We start from the raw sequence: 21,991 nt of genomic DNA, 5'->3' as shown, positions 1-21,991 counted from the left end.
TAAATAATCCTACATTGACATTATTCTAAAGAAAAACTAGGTCTGACACATGAACTAAAAGGGGACATTCATGTATTATTTATAAATAAGCTACATGTTATTGTTTTAAAAGCATACCTGAAATCAATTTTTTTGTTTGTGTTTGGTGTTTTTGAGATGGAGTTTCGCCCTGTTGCCCAGGCTGGAGTGCAGTGGCATAATCTCAGCTCACTGCAACCTCCACCTGCCAGGTTTAAGTGATTCTCCTGCCTCAGTCTCCTGAGCGAGTAGCTGAAATTACAGGCGTGCACCACCACACCTGGCTAATTTTTATATTTTTAGTAGAGACAGGGTTTCACCATGTTGGCCAGGCTGGTCTTGAACTCCTGACCTCAGGTGATCCACCTGTTTTGGCCTCTTAAAGTGCTGGGATTACAGGCGTGACCCACCACGCCTGGCCTGAAATCAGCTTTTTAAACTCAGTTCTCTATAGGCCATCTTTTTTCCAGGTTGTTATATTTTATATAGAAAGGGATTATAGCTCACTGGTGATTTCTACACCCACCCTTCTGTATGGTAGCAATTACCCATAGCTAGTCTAAGTTAGGATGTGCTGTAAATATAAAATCAACAGCAACCTGCAGAATCTTAGTATGAAAAAATGGACAATAGCTCATTAATACCTCTGATTACAGGTTGAAATGCTATTTTGGATATATTGTATTAAAATAAGTTATTCAAATTTATTTCACTGTTTTTTTCAAGTATTTAAAATATGTTTACTAGCTGGGCACAGTGGCTTATGCCTGTCATCCCAGCACTTTGGGAGGCTGAGGCAGGCAGATCGCTTGAGACGAGGAGTTCAAGACCAGCTTGGCCAGCATGGTGAAACCTCATCTCTACTAAAAATACAAAAATTAGCCAGTCGTGGTGGTGGGTGCCTGTAATCCCAGCTACTTGGGAGGCTGAGGCACGAGAATCACTTGAACCCTGGAGGCGGAGGTTGTAGTGATCCGAAATCACGCCACTGCACTCCAGCCTGGGTGACAGAGTGAGGGTCTGTCTCAAAAAAATAAATAAAAATTAAATATGTTTACTAGTAAATTACACATTGGCTTGCATTTGTGGCTCATATTATGTTTCTGTTGAACAGTGGGCTCATCCTTTTAGATGTGTCAAGAAGATATGCAAGTTTAGGTCTATGATGGGGGAAAGAGATCAGGGAGGGAGAAACATCTCCTGACTATTGGTTATAATATTCACCTACTGCTGAGAGCTGCCTGAGGTTTATGAGAATTTTTATGGATTAGAAGAAGCAGTTCTAGAAGTACTCTGAACACAAACAGCTTAAATAAGAGTTGTGGGGGAGCCCAGGGGTCTCAGCAGCATTTCATGGTACATAAAAGTTTGTGGCTTAGAAAACGGAATCTTATTATGACTCATCTGCCTTATGAGTCATTCGGCTGTAAACTTGTGTGTGTGTTGATTTATGTCCTTTGAGCCTGCTTAGTTGGACTGACGTTTTGTGAGCAACTACTATGTGCTATGTGTTTTCTCTGTGTTAGCTCATTTAAATCCATAACAGCATTTTTATGAAGTAGTTGTTGAATGAAGAAGCTAAGTTACAGAAAAATTGTCGGTTGCCTAAGGCCACAAACCTAAAGTGGCAGATAGGAACCTAGAACCCAATTCTGAAGTCAAGGCATAGTACCACTTCCTCAGTGGCTGCTTAACTACAGAAATTAATCCTTCCCGATAATATTTGCTCTGGCCAAAAAAAATGGATGATTAGAAAATTATATAGTGTAGTTATGTTAATTCCTTAAAATTAGAAGAAAATAAGGGGTTTACCTTTGATAAGCAGAGACAGAAAATGTAATAGTTAAATGAGTTGGAATAAGATGGAATTTGGCTCCACATCTTACAGCTGTGCAAATATGGCACATTTTACAAATTCTCTGCCTCAGGTTTTTATCTGTATATTGAAGACAAAAATAATGTGTAGTTCCTAGGATCACAGTGAGGATCAACCAGCACAGGTAATGCACAAAGCTCTTATACCTGGTACTTCATTAGCGTCAATAAGGCACCAGCCAGTGTGTACCTCACCTATAGTATGATTGCTAGATATGAAAACAAAATTTATGAATATCTTTGTTAGTTGTGGCTTTAAAGCCCTGTGTAGCTTTTTTAAAAACATATTTTGATTTTAGCCTTCTAAATATACACCTAGAGTAAGTTTGTAATAGCATTTTCATGTTACAGTATTCCTTTTAGACTCCATTATAGTCTTTTTGTATTAATGTTTAAAGTTAATGCAGAAAATGAAAATAAATCATCATATATAAACTAAAATACAGTGCTTTTGATGCTCTTCCCTTGGACTGCTAAATTCAATTTAAATTTTTTTGCTGAAGAAAATTTGCCTAATTTGCTAACATGTTTTAGCTTGTTACTATCAAGATGTATACTATAAAATACTTTTTAGAGTCTCTAAATTTAAAAAGCTTAAATAATTTTGAGATTGAAATGCTACTAGCCAAGTCTTTTTAAAAAATCCATCAGCTAGTATATAGATGAGCAGATTTTGAAAGTTTAACCTTGTGATGTTTTTTTTTCAAGATAATCAGTTAGCTTTAATTTAGTAAAAGGGAAAAAAATAAGGTAGCATCATTGTTTTTTGAAACTCCATAGGACTAAAGGTTAAATTTCTATCCTGTTTAAAATCTAAGGGCATTCACTCTTTAAAAATTTAACAACAAAACTTTTAAGTAAAAATAAAATCTGCAACAGTCCTTGGATAAATCTAAAGTTCAGGGCATTGTTATTGAAAATTGGAAATTTGTGATAGAACTTAGTGAACAGAATTTTGTAAAAGTAAGAAAACTGCATCCTATGTGTTTGGTAGAAATCAATCTTGTAGCTTCTGCTGGGCTTTATCACCTTGCTGGTGACAGTACCTGCTCTATTACAATTGAGCTGTAAAGATAAGCTGGCTATTTTCAATGCCTCTGTTCCTTTACCAGGAAAGTGTACCTCAGGCCTCTTCATCTGAATTTCATCCTCTTGAATGCTTAGAAATCCATCTTTTCAGGAATTCCAATGACGCTTTTCAGTGCTAAGGCGATGGATGGCCACGGCTTTGTTTTATTAATCAGTGCACGTATTTGTCCATTCATTCATTTGTGCTTCTGTCCTCCCATTTTAAAAGTAGTCTTTTCCAGGCCAGCATTGACTGGCCACTTTCCATTCTTGGCTCTCTTTTTATCTTCAAGTTTCTCATTATTTATTTGATTCGATTTGTATATGCTTTCGTTTTCATGCCATGAACTCCTTTGCACATCTATGCATTAGACTTAAAGCAATCTGTAGTCATTTTGAAGGTATCCTTTAAGTTGTTTATCTCTAAGTTTCCTCCAGGCAGGGAATTGCAAAGACTACAGATTCAACTCACAGGCCTGACACTTTTACAGTGTGAAAATTGATGCCTTGACTTTGCCCTACTTTTCTAATCTTAGAAGTTTAGATGGCCAAATGTAAAGGATGGAACTATGTAACATTTTGATTTCTTACAGTGCATTATGGTGCTTTGTGTATGGGAAGTATTTATTTTTATTTTTTAAAAACAACTTCAGGCCAGGCATGGTTGCTCACACATGTAATCCCAGCAAGTTGAGAGGCCGAGGTGGGAGGATTGTTTGAGCCGAGGAGTTCAAAACCAGTCTTTGCAACATGGCAAAACCCCACCTCTACAAAAATTAGTTGGGCATGGTGTCATGTGCCTGTAGTCTTAGTTACTTGGGGGCTGAGGTGGGAGGATCACTTGAGCCTGGGAAGTCAAAACTGCAGTGAACTCTAATCATGCCACTATACTCCAGCCTGGCTGAAAGGGTGAGACCTTGTCTCAAAAAAGAAAAAAAAAAACTTCATAAAGATATAATTCGCATACCATACAGACAACTCATTTAAACTATACAATTCAATGGAACTTTAGTATATTCACGGATATGTGCAACAATCACCACAAAAAAATTTAAAGCATTTTCATCACCTTAAAAATAAACCTCACATCCTTTAGCTATCATTCCCAGTATACCCCACCACCACTAATCCTGAAAAACCACTGATTATTTTCTGTCTCTATTAATTTGCCTACTCTGGGCCTTTCATACAAATGAAATTGTGTAATACATGGCCTTTGGTGATTGACTTTTTTACTCAGATGCGCTTTTCGAGGTTCATCCATCTGAAAGCATGCATCAATACTTCATTTCCCTTTAGGGCCAAATAGTATTTTATTGTATGGATAGACCACATTTTGCTTATCCAAATATTAGTTGATTGGTACCTTTTCACTATTATGAATAATGTTATAAACTAGCGGTCCCCAACCTTTTTGGCACCAGAGACCAGTTTTATGGAAGACAATTTTTCCATGAAAAAATTGGTGGGGAGGGAAGGGTTTCGGGATGAACCTGTTCCACCTCAGATCATCAGGCATTAGTTAGATTCTCATAAGGAGCAGGCAACCAAGATCCCTCGCAGGCACAGTTCGCAATAGGCCTCACTCTTCTATGAGAATCTAATGCCAGCACTGATCTGATAGGAGGCAGAGCTCACTCAGGTCTCACCTCCTGCCATGCAGTTGGGTTCCTAACCGGCCACAAATGACCTTTACTGGTCTGCAGCCCAGGGATTGGGGACCCCTATTATAAACATTCATGTACAAATTTTCATGTAGATACATGTTTTTCCCTCTCTTGAAGAATTACTGAGTCACGTGGTAACTGTATGTTTCACCATCTGAGGAACTACCAAAATAACTGCACCCCTTGACGCTCCCACCAGTGATATATGAGGGATACAGTTTCTCCATGTCCTTCACACACACTTGCTATTATCTCACTTTTTGAGTCTAGCCATCCTAGAGAGCTGAACTTAGACTTCACTGTGGTTTTGATTTCGATTTCTCTGATGACTAATAATTCAAGAATCTCTCAAATGCTTTTTGACCATTCATATATTTTCTCTCAAGAAATGTCTATTTAGTTTCTTTTCCTATTTTTAAACTAGGTTATTTGTCTTTTTGTTATTTAATTGTAAGAGTTGTTTATATATTCTGTACACAAGCCCCTTATCAGATAAATGATTTTTGTAAATGTATTCTCCCATTCTGTGAGTTTTCTTTCAATTTTCATGAGAGTGTACATTAAAGCATGAGTTTTAAATTTTGAATATTTGTTCCTTTTCTGGCTTTTAATTGGGTTATTTTAAAAGATTATTTATCTGTTAAGTATGGTATCAGTTTTTCCAATTGGTTGGGTTATTGGAGTGACAAGTAATTTGGTTCTATACCCTTGGGAATAATAAAGTGCTATATGAGATTTCCTCAGTGATAAAGGGAACTTTCTTAGTATTCAAACCTATTCTGTCTATCTAGGAGTTTGTAGTTGTTATTACCGTTACTGTTAATTATTTTAAAGGTCAAATTTACTTTAGGGTAAACTGAAACCATAGTTTTTTCCTCACATCCCAGCCATTCAGGCAGATTCACCAAAGAAAATGATATGTGGGAAGCGCGATTCTTAAAGCTTTTCAGGCTGTCCTGTTCAGTCCTTTCATTTCACATCCTGGAATTCTGTAGAGGATGAAATGAACAAGTATATAGTCAAACCGATAAAACGTTTAACTTTGCTGCCATCTAGAGGCAGATATTGCATAATGGAATCTTCAATAAACCCAAATGCTGCTTCCAAAGATGTGGAATAAAAAGGAAAAGGTGGATGGTTTTTTTGTATATAATTCTTATGTGCCTTCCATAGGATTGTACATTTCCTAGTGGGTGCTCAGCATGCATTGTGAGATTAAAAGGTATTTGTCTGCTACTAAGTGAATCTGAATTCTGCTAGAAGCTGCCCATGGGTTTATTTTCCTCTTGACTGAAGTTGGCTGCATATAAAATGCTGAGGATATAGAATAATCTGAATAAGATGAAGATACCAGGATCTTATTTTTTAGAACATGATTAAGATTTAAAAGCAGAGTTTAGTGGGAAATATTGGTTTACCAAAATCTGTGTCAAAATATGTCCATAAGAGTTTTGGTTAGGAAGACCCACATGTGGTTCAGTGAATCTGCAAGCATGAAGTGGCCCTTCACATGAGGGAGTGTCTCACAGGTAGTTCCATGGAGCGTACCCAGCATCTTCTCCAGATGTCTGATCTTTTGAGATAGAATACACATTGACATTCCTTATCCAAAATGCTTAGGATTAGAAGTGTCCGATTTTTTTCATATTTTGGGATATTTGCATAGACATAATGAGATATCTTGGGAATTGGACCCAAGTCTAAACACGAAAGTCATTATGTTTCCTATATACCTCATACACATAGCCTCAAGATAATTTTATTTTATACAATATTCTTAATAATTTTGTGCATGAAGCACAGTTTGTGTATATTAAACCACCAGAAAGCAAAAGTATCAGGTGCAGATTTTTTCACTTGTGATATCATGACAGTGCTCTAAAAATTTTGCATTTTGGAGTGTTTTGGATTTCATATTTCAGATTAGTATTAGTACTTTAGGACTAGAGCATCAAGCCATGGCATAGCAGTTTGAATGTACTGGAAACTTCTGTGGCCAAAGAATCATAATTGACCATTTGTTAGAATTTTTAGCAATGTTCTAGGTGTGGTTCTGAATGGTTTACTTCATGCTTCTGAAAATATCAGCGTGCTGTGTCTTTTTTCCATGTCCTAGAAACCAAGAATATTAGAAAAGATGGATCTCAGGGGATTCGTTGTTTTATAGAAAGATTTATCACAGATATTCTTAAAATCTTCTTTACAAGTTTAATTAACTTTTATATCGATGATGATTTTAAAGTAGCACCTGCTTTGTGGAGCATCCAGTTTGTAATGAGACAGTTTAATTGTGGAATAATTATAAATGGTAAAACATGAAACAGTACTTCCTTAGCAACTTCATAATCTGTTAGTTGGATGTTCAGAAGACTACTGTTGTATATATTTCAAAAATATTTTCTTTTCCCTCTGAAAAACTCTAAATTTATATATGCAAACCTTTATTAAAGGTATTTTTGATCCAATTTAAGCTGCAGTTTTGTTTGTGCCATATTATATGCATTCAGGTAGACTATATATTTTATTGGATAATTTGACAAATATAGCATCATTTTAAGATAATCTATTGAATATTTAGGTTTGATAATAAGTATTAGTTGATGTAAAACTGACAGTGTAAAATAATTATAAAAGGGCAAATGCTACATTTTGGTGCAATATAAGGACTGTTTGAACAAGAGAAGAAAAGTCCTTAAAATATAACGACAAAAATGATTTGAAAACGTTTTCTGAAATGAACATGACTTTGTATGAACTTGACTTGTTTGTAGGAAGAAAAGCATGAGGTCATTGTTTTCAGATAGAACCAGTGTTTATCTGTTGGAAATCATGGCACATGTAACCAGTTGATGCTTAGCTGAATCCTCCCTGCCTACCCAGACAGAGGAGGTGGCTGCATGTTATTTACATGAGAAAATGGTTTCAAATTGTGTTTCTTCCTTAATTTAAAATAATAAGTTACAGGTACATCATGAGTGACTTTTCAAAAATGTTTTCTAACTTTATTGCAGGAAGAGGTTGTGGGAAAGATTAGGTTAGTAGACAAGTCTGTGAAATAAAATCCCTGTGTATGAAATGAAAATGCTTAAATAATTTTTTTTCCCAATATAACGTTCCATATAACCTGTGTCCTGTAATTCCATGGACAGCCTGTCTTATTTTATGGATAAAAACATAAATGCACATATGAATTTGAGATTAGAAGGTTAGGATCTTAGAAATTATGACTTTGTAAAGATTTTACTTTCTCTGAAATGAAAAACCTGTGTTACCTAGTTCAGTGATTTTGCTCACCACTTCCCTCTGTTTTATGTTCTTCCCATTCCTTTGCTAAAATGTTGTCTATTCAATACCCAAATCAGTACTGCCACCTTGTGATACTTTTTCTTCATTTCATCTGGCCAAATTCTCATTCCTTCCCTTGGATACTTCTTATCTGTGATTTACTGGTTTGGTCTTCCTTACATCGCACATCTTTTATCCCCTTGTTTTGATTAGAAGTTCTTCCAGGGTGGGATCTATGCTATTATACTTTAGTCATTATCGTAGTGGTCTCTTCTGGATATTTCTTCAATGCATTTGAATAGCAGAATAGTTAACATGGCAAATGTCCTTGATCAGCCTCAAAAGTTAAATTACTGTCTACCAAAAAGGAAATAAAAATCCTTTTGTGGTTTCTGTTTTATAATCGTAAATCTATTGCCTGCCTTGCCAAAGCCATTGAAAATGTATTAGTTTGAGGAATTATAATGAAATATAATTTTCTCCCTATTTCATATCACTAAATGATCATCAAAACAAATTTTCATGGTTTATCTCTTTATCTTTGCAGCTTTTGTCATTTCTTCAGGGCTTATTTACTTTTTACCACGAGGGATATGAACTTGCCCAGGAATTTGCACCGTATAAGCAACAGCTGCAGTTCAACTTGCAGAATGTAAGAGTGTACCTGTTCTTACTGTCTCTCAGCAAATCTGATTTCACAGGGCAACTAAGTTATAACCAAGTTAAACCTTGGAATCTTTCGAATACTTGCCTAAGTACAGTAAAATTCAAGAATTGAGAAAAACCACTTTATAAATATATTACAATTTTTTTTCTAGCTGCTAGTGGAAAATACACCCCACAAAACCCTAATCTTAGTTAGAAAAATTTATACTAGCAAATTTTATAAAAATAAATATTACCCAGTTGGAGACACCTGAAAATTTATTAACTTTTGCCTTCATCCAGTGTTCTTGTTAATTTACTGGGTGATGCAGGATGAATAAGTTTGGAGAGCTAATTTGCAGTATGGGGTGGCTATAGGTAATAATACTGTATTGCATACTTGAAATTTATTAAGAGTTTGGGTCTTAAATGTTCTCAGCATACACAGATGGTAACTGTGGTGATTAACTTGATTGTGGTAATTTCATAATGTATACATGTATTAAAACATCACATTGTACATGTTAACTATACAATTTTTATTTGTAAATTATACCTCAAGAAAACTAGAAAAGAAAATACTGGAAATAAGAAAATAAGAACTTAGAGGAGTCTTGTTTTTTTTAGATGGAGTTTCGCTCGTCACCCAGGCTGGAGTGCAATGGCATGATCTTGGCTCACCACAACCTCCGCCTCCCGGGTTCAAGCGATTCTCCTGCCTCAGCTTCCCGAATAGCTGGGATTACAGGCATGCACCACTACACCTGGCTAATTTTGTATTTTTAGTAGAGACGGGGTTTCACCATGTTGGTCAGGCTGGTCTCGAACCCGACCTCAGGTGATCCACCCGCCGTGGCCTCCCAAGTGCTGGGATTACAGGTGTGACCCACCGTGCCTAGCCTGAAAAGTCTCATTTTTAAGAGAACAAAATTTCTTTATTTGTGAAATGAAAGATTGTACTTTAATAACAAAGATCTCATCTTTCTCTGAAATTGAATGTAAAATACGTGCTGTTTATTATTTTCAAATAACAAGTTTGAATGTCGTTTTGAGGCATTCAGAATAACTGCTTTAAAACATAAGTGAGAGATCCTTTTGTAGTTCATGGGCATGATGTTCGGGTGTTCACGCACACGTGTGAAATGTGCCACCCACTGAACCTTGTTACAATCTCAGCACATTACCCGTCTAACCTGAAAAAAAAAATAAGAAAAAATAAATACAAAATAAAAAATTTTTAAAAAGTGAGAATTATTTCCATACAGGCCATTTATTTCTATCAGAATTTATTTTGTAAAGTTGTCTAATGAATCCTTTTAGTCTCTGATTGCATAGTTATACAAATTCTGATGTTCAAATGCTGAGCAACACTTGCATTGAAATGAAAACACACCCAAAAGTTGAGCCAACCCATTTCACATTATCAAACCTGACAAATAATGATGCCCTAATTGTTGAGGTTTTACTGTAACTGAAACCCTGACTGCCAAGTACTATATAGCCCAAATCATTTGGAAAACTTTCACTTAATTTTCTACAAAGCGTATGTTTTTCTGCTTATCTGGTTCTTGCCGTTGTGGAAATGTCCAGTAAATAAAGCTACAGAGTTAGAATGTCCCATAAGAAATATGTGAGGGGATTTATTCCCTTGTGTTTTGAGTTTTAGCTTTTATTTAACTTAGATTTTCTAGCAGAATCAATTTCACCTTTAATTCATTCTATTGTTTTTCCATATGGAATGTATTTAGGCTTTTACAGTTACTATTAAAAGCAAAAATTATAAAAGCTGAAGTATTTTTATGATTTACTTCCACATTAAATAAAATTACATTAAGATTCCTAGGATTCAGGAACAGGAGAGAAGTAAGGAACTGGAGAAAAAAAAATTAGACCCTTTTGTTTGAAAGACAAAAATAGTGAAAATGACAAGAAAATTTTCCTGATTTTGAGATTTTTTTTTTTAAATGTGGCATAAACTCCTTAGATTTAGGTGGTGGTGATTATTATATCTTCAGAAGCATATTTTTGAGATAATGCAAAAGAGGTATTCATAGAGAAAAGCCTGATTCTTCCTATAGCTTAAATAAACTTTATTTAAACTGAGTAATCTATTTCTTGCAACAGAAGAAGTTAGAACTTGGAAACCTATTGATTTTTATAAGTTAATTTATACACTCACCTCTTAATACCTGTGCTAGTAAACCAAGCTACATGATGTTTCTTCGAAAATAGCCTTTGGAACTGTGGTAACAAACTTCTTTTTTTAATTTGTTCAATGCCACATATATCAAAAGTATATGAACTTATTTTGTTTTTTTCCCTCAAAAGAAACTAAGTCCCTATATTATCTGTTTTTTTTTTTTGAGACGGAGTCTTGCTCTGTCGCCCAGGCTGGAGTGCAGTGGCGCAATCTCGGCTCACTGCAAGCTCCGCCTCCCGGGTTCACGCCATTCTCCTGCCTCAGGCTCTCCGAGTAGCTGGGACTACAGGCGCCCGCCACCACGCCCAGCTAATTTTTTTGTATTTTTAGTAGAGATGGGGTTTCACCGTGGTCTCGATCTCCTGACCTCGTGATCCGCCCGCCTTGGCCTCCCAAAGTGCTGGGATTACAAGCGTGAGCCACCGCGCCCAGCCTGTTTTTTACCTTAGGTATTTAGGGAATTCAAATTTTATGTAGTGCCTCCTGTATTTTTAATTGCCATAGTTTACCCCCTAAGTAATAATGTTAGAGTGTGAAAATAGGAAGAAAGTCACACACACACACACACACACACACACAGAGAGAAAGAGAGAGAGAGAGATTCAAGGAGAAACATGCAAAAGGTCATTCGGAGAAGTTTTCACTAGATCAGTTCAAAATCAGACCTTGGGACCCAACATCACAAAGATATAGATGTGGTGAATAGTGCCAAAAGAATCAAGGTCATATTTGTGCGATTTGCAGTTTTGAAACATTTTTCTGGGCTGGTCAGGTGGCTCACACCTGTAATCCCAGCACTTTGGGAGGCGAACAAATTGCTTAAGCCCAGTAATTTGAGACCAGCCTGGGAAACATAGTGAGACCCCATCTCTACAAAAAATTAGTCGGGTGTGGTGGTGTGTGCCTACAGTTCCAGCTGCTTGTGGGGACTGAGGCAGGAGGATCACTTGAGCCCAGGAGGTCAAGGCTGCAGTGAGCCATAATCGCACCTGGTTGACAGAGTGACACTCTGTCTCAAAAATAAATAAAAGCAAAACAAAATATTAGTCTGGATGTTCCCGAAACTTGGTAGAAAATAATGACTGAAATTATTGTTTCTATTTACTTAAGACAAGGAATAATTTTGAAAGTACTCGACAAGAGGTAGAGCGGTTGATGCAAAGGATGAAATCTGCCAACCAGGACTACAGACCACCCAGCCAGTGGACGATGGAAGGCTATCTGTATGTCCAGGAGAAACGTGAGTCACACGGACATAATTTCACGTCTCTTATGACTTAGCCATCTATTAATATTTCCATGAGATGTGACTTGGTTAGTAGTATTTCCTTCAAGTAGGAGGACTGAAATTTCTTATAGCTTTATATCTACTTTCCCCCCACCACAACCAAAGTGAGGACGTTTTTCCACATTTTGCCATCAGGATATCTAAGTTGGCATATTGTTGAACTTGGAACTTACAGTCTTCACTCATACCATAACATGAGTTCAGTTTTAGCATTTAATTGTGATATTTAATCTCAACTTAAAGTTTCATGGAAAATTGCAAACCAAAGCCTTTACTGGGATGAATCATCCTGGTGACTGTGATAATAGTTTTACCCTCTGACAGCATTATTTTGTTTAATTTTGTGCCCTGTCAGTTTTCCGGCGTAAAATTGGTAATCATGGTAATGTCAAACTGGCACTCTTTACTTCCTAAGGTTAGGAAATAAGTACCAAAGCCAATAGAGCACTATTATAATTGCCTCACACTAAGGACATTTTTCTCACAAAAATATTAAAAAGCCATTCAGACTTGTATAACTGGAGTTTTTTGTGCATGTTACTGGTCATTAAGTGGAACTAGTTGTACTATTTTGACTACATTAACGCTTTCAAACCGGATGTGCCCTAAGGCATCATTCTCGTGCTGTTTTTGGTAAAGAAACAGTTTTGTGAGTTTCCAGCCCATCGTGGACCAATGTGAAAGGCTTTTGATATACTGTATGTGCAACATGATTAAGTGATGCTCATTTGTTGGAGAGCAGGACACACACAAATTTGATTTGATCCAGCGGACTCTGCAAACATTTATTACTGCATGGACTTGATGATAGAGGAACACTAGCTCAAGAGATCCGGGTTTTAGAATTTTTCTCTCTCATAACTATCTACCTTGGCCAGTCTACTGTTTTCATATCTAAACATGATAAAAACTAGTGATCTGCCTAGGTACTCTATGATTAGTGCATAATAAGTAGCTTTTACCCTCCCCCCAGTTTATGAAAAATTACCAATCCCTTGGCTTGTCAATAGGGTATATAGATTTCACTTAGGACTCTAAGTAAATTTTTATTTTTATTTTTTATTGTTATATTTTTCACTCAAGCCTGGAAAGGACTCTAAGGAAATTTTTGAATATTTAAATGATTTTGTACAGGTTTGAGAGCCTTCATGTGACAGTACATGGAGAGGAGCTCACATTTTCTACCAATAAAATATTTGTCCAACTGGAAGAATTTGTTGCCAGTGAGGGCAGTAAACGTGAAAGTGGTGGAGGAGTTACCATCCTTGGATTTTTTATTCATTGTGGTCTGATTATGTTTTATTTCTTGAATACTTTTCTAGGTGTTAAACACTTGCTGAAATCTTTGTGGGCACACGATATTTTATTCTAAACAGAAAAGATTCAGATTAGCTTGCAATATTATTTTGTACATAATCTTCAAATATATCATATTCGGTCCTACTTGGTAGTGAGTGCACCCACTGGGTGGAACCGTGGTTTGCCTACCTGTTGTCAAGCTGTTGGACATTTGGGTCAGTCTATAAGCATAGGCCCTTCAATAATTTGGGGGTTACATGGATGGACTAAGCGCAGTGTTTTATGCGCTTACCTGACGTTGGTATCTTTTATTCTAAGATGCTTAACTTCTCTGGGTCATTCTAGACTGATGATAAAGCCCTTTGTGGTACTGACCTCTCCTCGGAGTTTTTTTTTTTTTAAATCTCTCTTAATGGCACCCCTCACTCTCCTAGGCTACAGAAGTCAAGGCAATCCATCCTTAGCACCAGTGTTTCTCTGTAGCCTTGGGACAAATCTGTCTATTCTGTCTTCCTGATATCGTTTGATTCTATACCTTCTCTCCATCTCCACTGCCTTCGCCCAGGCAAGACCCTTGCAGTGACCTCCTAACTGTTCCCCATTTGCCTCCAGGCTTGCCCATCATCTAATGCATTCTTCTACAGTGCTTCCCGCAGATCCTTCTAAAATGCTTCTTTGGTTGTGTCCTTGCTTTGATGGACCCTTAGCAGTGTCTGAATTGGAGGGTCTCACAGTTCAATTCTCCTTATTAACACTCTCTTTGTTGACATTTTTCCTCCCCCAAGACATTTTCCATCTTGATTTGATCTGTATCTGCCTGCATTATTTTTATAGCTTTATTGGGTCTAATTGGCATAAATTAATTACACCTGCTTAAAACATACAGTTTGATAAATTTTGCCACATGCATGCACCTGTGAAACCATCACCATACTACAACATAATGAACATATTTATCACTTTCAGAAGTTCTCTCTCGCCTCATTATAATCCCTTCCTCCTGTCTTTTCCCACCTGTCATCTTCCCCTATTCCCTTTGCCAAGGGATATAAAGAAAAAGGAATATATTTATATGCTTTTGGAATTATTTTATATGAGGAGCAAATATCCAAAGCCCCTTCGGACTTGGGATCTTTGAACGTGTTTACAATTAAAACAATCTAACCAGTTTACTAAGATGTATCGATTGTGCACTTGCTGTCACTGGGTGGATAAGTTCTGTGGGGGACAAAAATGAGATAAATATTTGGCTTCAAGGTTTTTATTCTGTAGTTGAAAGCATAAGACACACACAATTAGCAGCCAGTGATCAATATCAAATAAATATCAAAGCCATAAATTGAGTGATAAATGGAGATGGATGTGATGGGGTAGGCTTAGCTCATTATTTGGACACAGAGTTCCACTCTACCTGAACATGTGGTGTTTGTGTTATCCACCTCAAGGCATGCATTAAATCACATTCTGCTAGACTTCAGTGTAACCGAAAGAGCCAGGGGTTCCAGAGTCAGAGCCATATTGGGATTCCATGCCGGTGCTGACCTGTGACTTGTGTCAATACTTTTCTGAGCTCAGTCTCTCTTCATTTATAAAAGAGAGGGATTTAAATCCATGTCATAATGATAATGCAAGAATTAGAGATATCATATGTAAAATGTCTCTATTCTCGGTAGTGTCAATAATAATAATACTATGATTGCTATTGGGTTCTTAACTATTCTTTGCAATTTATATTTATCTCATTTAATTCTTAAAATAGCTTGAAAATATCATTTCTCTAAAAAGAACAACTTCAGTCACATGCCCTATTGATGAAAGTATTGCCATCTATAGGTCACAGGCTCAGTTTTCTTAAAATGTTCTTTATAATGTCTGATATAAAAGGTTCTTAGATAAAATATGGGCACTTAGTAGGTATTCGATGAATGTTAATTCCCCTTCCACACTGCAAACATTCATCTCAGCAACCTTAAATGATTACTGGGTAAGATAATTAAACATCTCTTTATTTTGCAACGTTAGAGCTGTAATCAATTTTTATTTTCCCAGACACTTTTGGGGACTGTAGAATTGCTTGTCTAAGAACATCTGCCCTGGCCTAGTGCCAGTCAACTTTAAAGAAAGCAGCATGTGTTTGCAGCAAACTCAAGGATTAAATGCAGGAGGTCCTGAACTTCAGATGGAGGCGGGAAAAAGGGTCTTTAGTTTAAAATGTAATCAGAGCATTGCAGCAGCTATCTTTTAAAATTGTAGCTAATATTGCTTCATATATTGCTACCTATGTAATGAAGTCACTACGTATGAGAATTTCTATCCATTCACTTTCCACTAATTAGCTCGTAAGTCTTTAGGTATTTTACATCACATGTAACAGAATTATCAACAAGTATTATTAAGTATTATAGTGTGAAATGGTCCCCAAATGGAATTGAAGTTAATTGTAATAATCTTCTGTGATTATAAAGTATATGACTGCACCCTGTAATTTTAAACTCTGGAGTGGCTTAAGTATTAAACTCGATACCAAGGGCGTTATTATTAAACAAAAAAAATTAAATGGCTCATGAAACACTTTTCTCAAGAGGTACTTTTTTGTATTTCAATTTCTTTCTTTTAAACATGGTTCTGAAATGAAGCCAGCAAAAACGTGTGCATAGTAGCTGCTAGAAAAATTCAGATGTTAAGCAAGATGGGTCCCTGGATGGAGATGCTATTAACATGTAGAAAACGAGCTCCATTTTCAATTCACTCAGCCCACTACAGTGTTTGGGTGCAGGATACCTGACTTCCCTGTGGGAAAACTGAAGGTCTTCCACCTTGGTCGTGGAAACATTGAACTGCCAATGCATTCTACGCTCTGATAAATTCCCTAAGGAGAATACTGGACAATAACATGGGTGCTATGGGAAAGGGATACATGGTATTTTGGGGGGAAAAGAAAGTGAACATTACACATACAAGTTTCTTCTCATATAAATAGTGGATATTATTTTCATTTTAAAGAGTAATTTGAATTTGTTTTTTCCAGATTAGGAGTAAGGGGAAATAACTCTAAGGTCAGTAAAGTCTTAGAATTTGGTAAAATCTTAGATGCGTGATTCATTCCTTTATTCATTATTCATTTGTCAATATTGACTGACAACTATATGTCTGGCTGTGTTGTAAGGATTAAGAATTCATATTCTAGTCAGCTGAACATCACATGTTGCTGCTCACATATATTCTTAAAGTCTTGTGGCAGAGACACACAATAAATGGCCTAAATTAGTAAAACAAATCATATTTCAGACAGTGATAACTGCTAAGAAGAAATGAAAGCAAGAAAGAGAGATAAGTATTAAGGTGAGGGTGTTTATACCTTAGATATCTCTCCAGGAAAGGCCATATTATGAAAGTGACATTTAGGAAAAGGCCTGAAGGGAGGTAACAGTGCAAGTCATGCAGGTATCTAAAGGAAAAGTATTCCAGGCCTGGGAAACAGCAACTGCAAATGCCCTTGGATAGGAATGCCTCCATTGTGTTCAAAGACCAGAAAGACAGGCAGTGTAGCTGGAGCTGAGTGCACAAGGCAGAAAGCAGTGGGATGTGAGATGGGGAAAAGAATGGGAGGCCACTCACTTGGAAGCTTGTGGATAATAGGCTCTTTGATTTTTATCGGGAGTAAGATGGGAAGGCACTAGAGGGTTCTGAACAAAGGAGTGAAATGGCCTGGCTAAATTTTTAACAATATATTTCTGACAGTTACGAGAGTAAAGAGTACAGGTAGAAGTAAGGAGACCATTTTAAACAATTTGGACTCTTATTCCTCATACTTCCTACCTCTATGGGGTACAGGTATACCACTTCTACAGGTGGGATAACTGAAGTTCAGATCCAAAGTAACTCACAAGTTTTACAAAGTAGGTGTCAGAGCTTCAAGCAAAGCCACGTTGTCTGGTTCTAAGACACTCTACCCTATACTGCTGTCCCTCTGTTCTTTCTCATGCACAGTAAATGTTACAAACTAGCATGGTACAGGAGATACTCCGATGTGTATCATAGCAGTGGAGAATGTGCAAACTTTGATACACATCATTTATTAACAAAATCTGAAATATTTTTTGTTTCCTTACATTAGGACCGCTTGGTTTTACATGGATTAAACATTATTGTACGTATGATAAGGGAAGTAAAACATTTACAATGAGTGTTTCAGAAATGAAATCCAGTGGGAAAATGGTGAGTTTTGTTTTTTGTTTGTTTTTTAAACTGTTCGTTATTTAAGTAATGGAATTAAAACCAAAAAAATCACATTTGTTTCTCTAGTTAACATGTACACATTTACAAAAAACCAGAAAGTCAAAGGTTTTCTCTCATTTTTTGTGACCTGAATGACTTGAAGAGAGTAGCCAGGGTCTTCCTTTAACTTGGCCATGGCATATTTATAAGCAGTCGAGTTAAATGTAGGCATCCTTCAGTAGATTACAGAGGTGTCACCTCACATTTCTGGCAGCAGAGTTATTTGTCTATGCTGTTGGTTGGCTAGCAGCCCAGGAAGGGACTGTCAACGGATGGAGCAGGCTCAGGGATTCTGTATCTTTCCCCTTAGTGGCCTCTGAGGGAAGCTACATTTGCCCCTGCATGCCTTGTCCCCTTCCGCACTGCATACTGTTTACGAAAATGCTGGCTAACAAGCTTTCTCAGAAGAAACCAGTAGATGCTCATTTACCCCAAAAGTAAATTGGTCACTGAATGTCTCACATGGCTAGTGAACAGTATAGAATACAAAGTACTTTGTTTGAGAAAATGCTGCAGAGAGCTTTATCTGTGGCATATAATCTTCTTGTGAGTTAGAGTATGAATATGGCAAATGATTGTACTTGTGAATTAATTAGGTCACAATCTGAGTACGATAAAGCTGGGAGTTACACTAGAGATAATTAGTCCAGCTTTATTTTAACAGATTAGGAAATAAAGTTAGTAGAAAGTAAGTGCCTCACCCAGATAATTAGTTGTATAGATCATGGCAGAGGTAAATGTTGATCTAACTTAGACACATACTCAAATACGTCAGTTGAAACTTATTGTACTTGGGCATTCATCAGAGTCTAATAATTCAAACTGAAAGACATAAAATGAAGGAGAACGTACCAGAGAAAAAGAAACCTTAGTTGCTACCATCCTGGGAAGTTATTAAGTGCCATAACACACCTAGTTTTTACTCTAATAGTTACTACTGTAAATCCAACTTATGTGACAGTTAATAATGTAAGTAGGCCAAGCCAAAGTTCTATTAATAAATTGATGACATTTGTAACCAAAGATAGAATTAACCATGCATTATGTAAATGTTCCCCTTAAAATAGACTGGCATTTCAGTTACGAAAGAGAATTCCTATGAATGTGGCCTACGTTGGATCTTGTCCAGAGAGTCAGTTTTAGTAGCAGTGCAGCATTCGGTTACCAGCAAAACAATCACATTGCATTAGGTTGGTGCAAAAGTAATTGCTTTTTTTCCCATTACTTTTAATGGGAAAATCATAATTACTTTTGCACCAACCTGATATACATGATAGCAATACTATTATATCATGTATATACTGGAACTATATTATTTCGGTAGCTCTCTTGTAAACCTGAGCTAGTTATCATTTAAGGCTCTAATACAAAGACACACATATGATACTAATATCTTTGCAATCCAGGGAGTTTTGATGAAGAGCACCAAATGTTGTATCCTAACAAGCACTCTGTATATCCAATTGTGATGTTAAGTGACTTTACATTTTCTAAATCTAAGTATTGAGGGAATGTACATTATAGTATAATTTAACATTGTAAGTAAATATGTTGAAGGGTACTGGACAGGCATGTTACATAATTCTTTAAAATAAAACATGCACATGCCATTAATTAAGTGGTTTTATGTATTATGATCGGACAGCTAACATTAGGAATAAAAAAAAGACAGGGTATTATTGTGACCTTTATACATAACCTATACTGTTAAACATTTTAATATGGCAACTTGAGCTCACATATTTAATATATTTCAGTTCACTTGTCAGCATGTTAATACTGTGGTACTCTTCTTGTTTCAGAATGGCCTTGTTACTAGCTCACCGGAAATGTTTAAATTAAAATCTTGTATCCGACGAAAGACAGATTCAATTGACAAACGATTCTGCTTTGACATAGAAGTAGTTGAAAGGTTTGAGCTTTTCTTTTCACTTTATTTTTTTCATAAGCTAAACGGTATCTCTTTCTGTATTTAAATATAAACATGAAACAGCATTCAAGTGTTTTTTAGTCTTTTAAAAAACAGTATACATGTTTATCTCATTCTTTCATGTTGTTATTGCATGATGCTTTCGAAAAAGCAAATCAGATCCAGGATGATAGAAAACAGTAGCATCACTCAAAGCAGAATCCGAAAAATCAATATAAATGACTGTATTAGGAGAAAGTGCATGTAGTGGCCTCGTGGTCCCCATCACCATGAAGGAATCCAATGGCATATTTCATGGTTCCAGGATCAGCCTTTTGGTGGGCTTTTGAAGCTTAGTGGCCTTGCTTCTAAGGAATAAGATGCAGGTGGGAATACCATAAGCTTCTTTCAGCCAACTAAGTTTAATGCCTCCAGGTTGCCTCCTGTGTGCAAAGCACTGTTCTGGGTATTCTTAGCCCAAAGTATTGGAAGAGATATAAATGTTGTGAATCTAAGTTTATAATTTAAGTTTACAATAAGAATGGGTATGCTTCTTGCTCTCTGCTCTGTAATCCATGATCTATCTTTCTTCTCCTGCATTACTGCCACAATATTCTGAATACACTAGCTTATTGTGTGTATCCATGTATACCCTTTGTATACGATGAGTTACTATATATGATCATAAACTACAGCCTATAGCTATAGGCATTCCTCAGAGATATTGCAGGTTAGGTTCCAAACCACTGTAATAAAGCTAATATCATAATAAACTGAGTCACAGAAATTTCTGAGTTTCTCAGTGCATATAAAAGTTATGTTTATGATACACTGCAGTCCATTAAGTGTGCAATAGCATTATGTGTAAAAAATATATATCCCTTAATTTAAAAATATTTTCAGTAATGCGAATGGTCATCTGAGTCTTTAGTGAGTAGTAATCTTTTTGCTGGCAAAGGATCTTGCCTCGATGTTGGTAGCTGCTAACTGATCAGCGTGGTGGTCACTGAAGGATGGGGTGGCTATGGCCATTTTCTTAAAATGAGACAGCAATAAAGTTTGCCACGTCAATTGAGTCTTCATTTCAACAAAGATTTCTCTGTACCATGCAATGCTGTTTGATAGCATTTTACTCAGTAGGGCGTCTTTGAAAATCGGAGTCAGTCCTCTCAAATCCTGCCCTACTGCACTGTCAACTAAGTTTATATGATATTCTAAATCCATTATCGTCGTTTCAACAGTGTTTATAGCATCTTCACCAGGAGAAGATTCCATCTCAGTAAACCACTTTCTTTGCCCATCCATATGAAGCAACTAGTCCCTTCAAGTTTTATTATGAGATTGCAGCAATAAAGTCACATTTTCTAGAAGGCTCCACTTCTAATTCTAGCTTTTTTGCTGCTTTCACTACATCTGCAGTAACTTCCTCCACTAAAGTCTTGAACCCCTCCAAGTCATCCTTGAAAGTTGGAATCAATTTCTTTCAGACTGCTGTTAATGTGGATATTTTGGCTTCCTTCCATGAGGGATGAATGTTCTTAATGGCATCTAAAGTGATGAATCCTTTCTAGAAGGTTTTCAGTGTACTTTACCCAGATCCATTAGAGGAATCACTACTTACGGCCGTGAAAGCCTAATGAAATGTATTTCTTAAATAATAAGACTCAGAAGTCTAACTTATTCCTTGATCCATGTGCTACAGAATAGATGTTGTGTCAGCAGGCATGAATATATTTTTCTCCATTTAAATCTATCAGAACTCTTGGGTGACTAGTTGCATTGTCAATGGGCAGTAATATTTAGAAATAAACCTCTTTAAGCAGTAGGTCTCAACAGTGGCTTAAAATATTCAGTAAACCTTGCTGTAAACAGATGTGCTGTCATTCAGCCTTTATTGTTCCATTTGTAGAGCACAGGTAGAGTAGATTTAGCATAATTTTTAAGAAGCCTAGGATTTGCAGAATGATATATGAGCATTGGCTCTGACTTTAAGTCACCAGTTACATTAACCTCTAACAAGAGTCAGCCTATTCTTTTAAGCTTTGAGGCCAGATAGTGACTTCTTTCTATCTGTGAAAGTCCTAAATGAGGGCATCTTCCAACAGAAGGCTATTTCATCTACACTGAAAATCTGTTGTTTACTGTAGCCACCTTCATCCATGATTGTAGCTAGATCTTCTGTATAACTTGCTGCAGCTTCTACATCAGCACTTACTGCTTCATCTTATACTTTTATATTATGCAAATGGCTTCTTTCCTCAAACATCATGAACCAACTTCTGCTAGATTCATACTTTTTTTCTGCAGCTTACTCACCTCTCTCAGCCTTCATAAAATTGAAGACAGTTAGGGCCTTGCTGTGGATAAGGCATTGGCTTAAGAGAATGTTATGGCTGGTTTGCTCTTCTATCCACACCACTAAAACTTTCCCCTGGTTTGATCTTCTATCCACACCACTA

The 21,991-nt window shown here is 36.6% G+C and overlaps 1 protein-coding gene and 1 non-coding gene across 2 annotated transcripts in view; both read left to right on the top strand.

Annotated features, from left to right (window-relative positions):
- ARHGAP42 (Rho GTPase activating protein 42) overlaps positions 1–21,991 on the top strand; it is a 312,250-nt gene that overhangs the window by 243,175 nt on the left and 47,084 nt on the right. The window contains exons 7-10 of the mRNA XM_030829546.1: positions 8,461–8,565; positions 11,869–11,998; positions 17,463–17,563; positions 19,426–19,535. Coding sequence (XP_030685406.1) covers positions 8,461–8,565; positions 11,869–11,998; positions 17,463–17,563; positions 19,426–19,535 — 446 coding nt within the window. The remainder of the gene's footprint in view (positions 1–8,460; positions 8,566–11,868; positions 11,999–17,462; positions 17,564–19,425; positions 19,536–21,991) is intronic.
- On the top strand, positions 9,648–9,752 carry LOC115830569. Its single transcript, XR_004026117.1, has one exon. It is a non-coding gene; the product is annotated as a small nucleolar RNA U13 (small nucleolar RNA).

Source organism: Nomascus leucogenys, chromosome 15 (assembly GCF_006542625.1).
Source record: "Nomascus leucogenys isolate Asia chromosome 15, Asia_NLE_v1, whole genome shotgun sequence".
Classification (NCBI taxonomy): Eukaryota; Metazoa; Chordata; class Mammalia; order Primates; family Hylobatidae; genus Nomascus; species Nomascus leucogenys.
The sequence above is the reverse complement of the archived record's forward strand: the minus strand, read 5'-3'. Positions and strand labels throughout refer to the sequence as shown.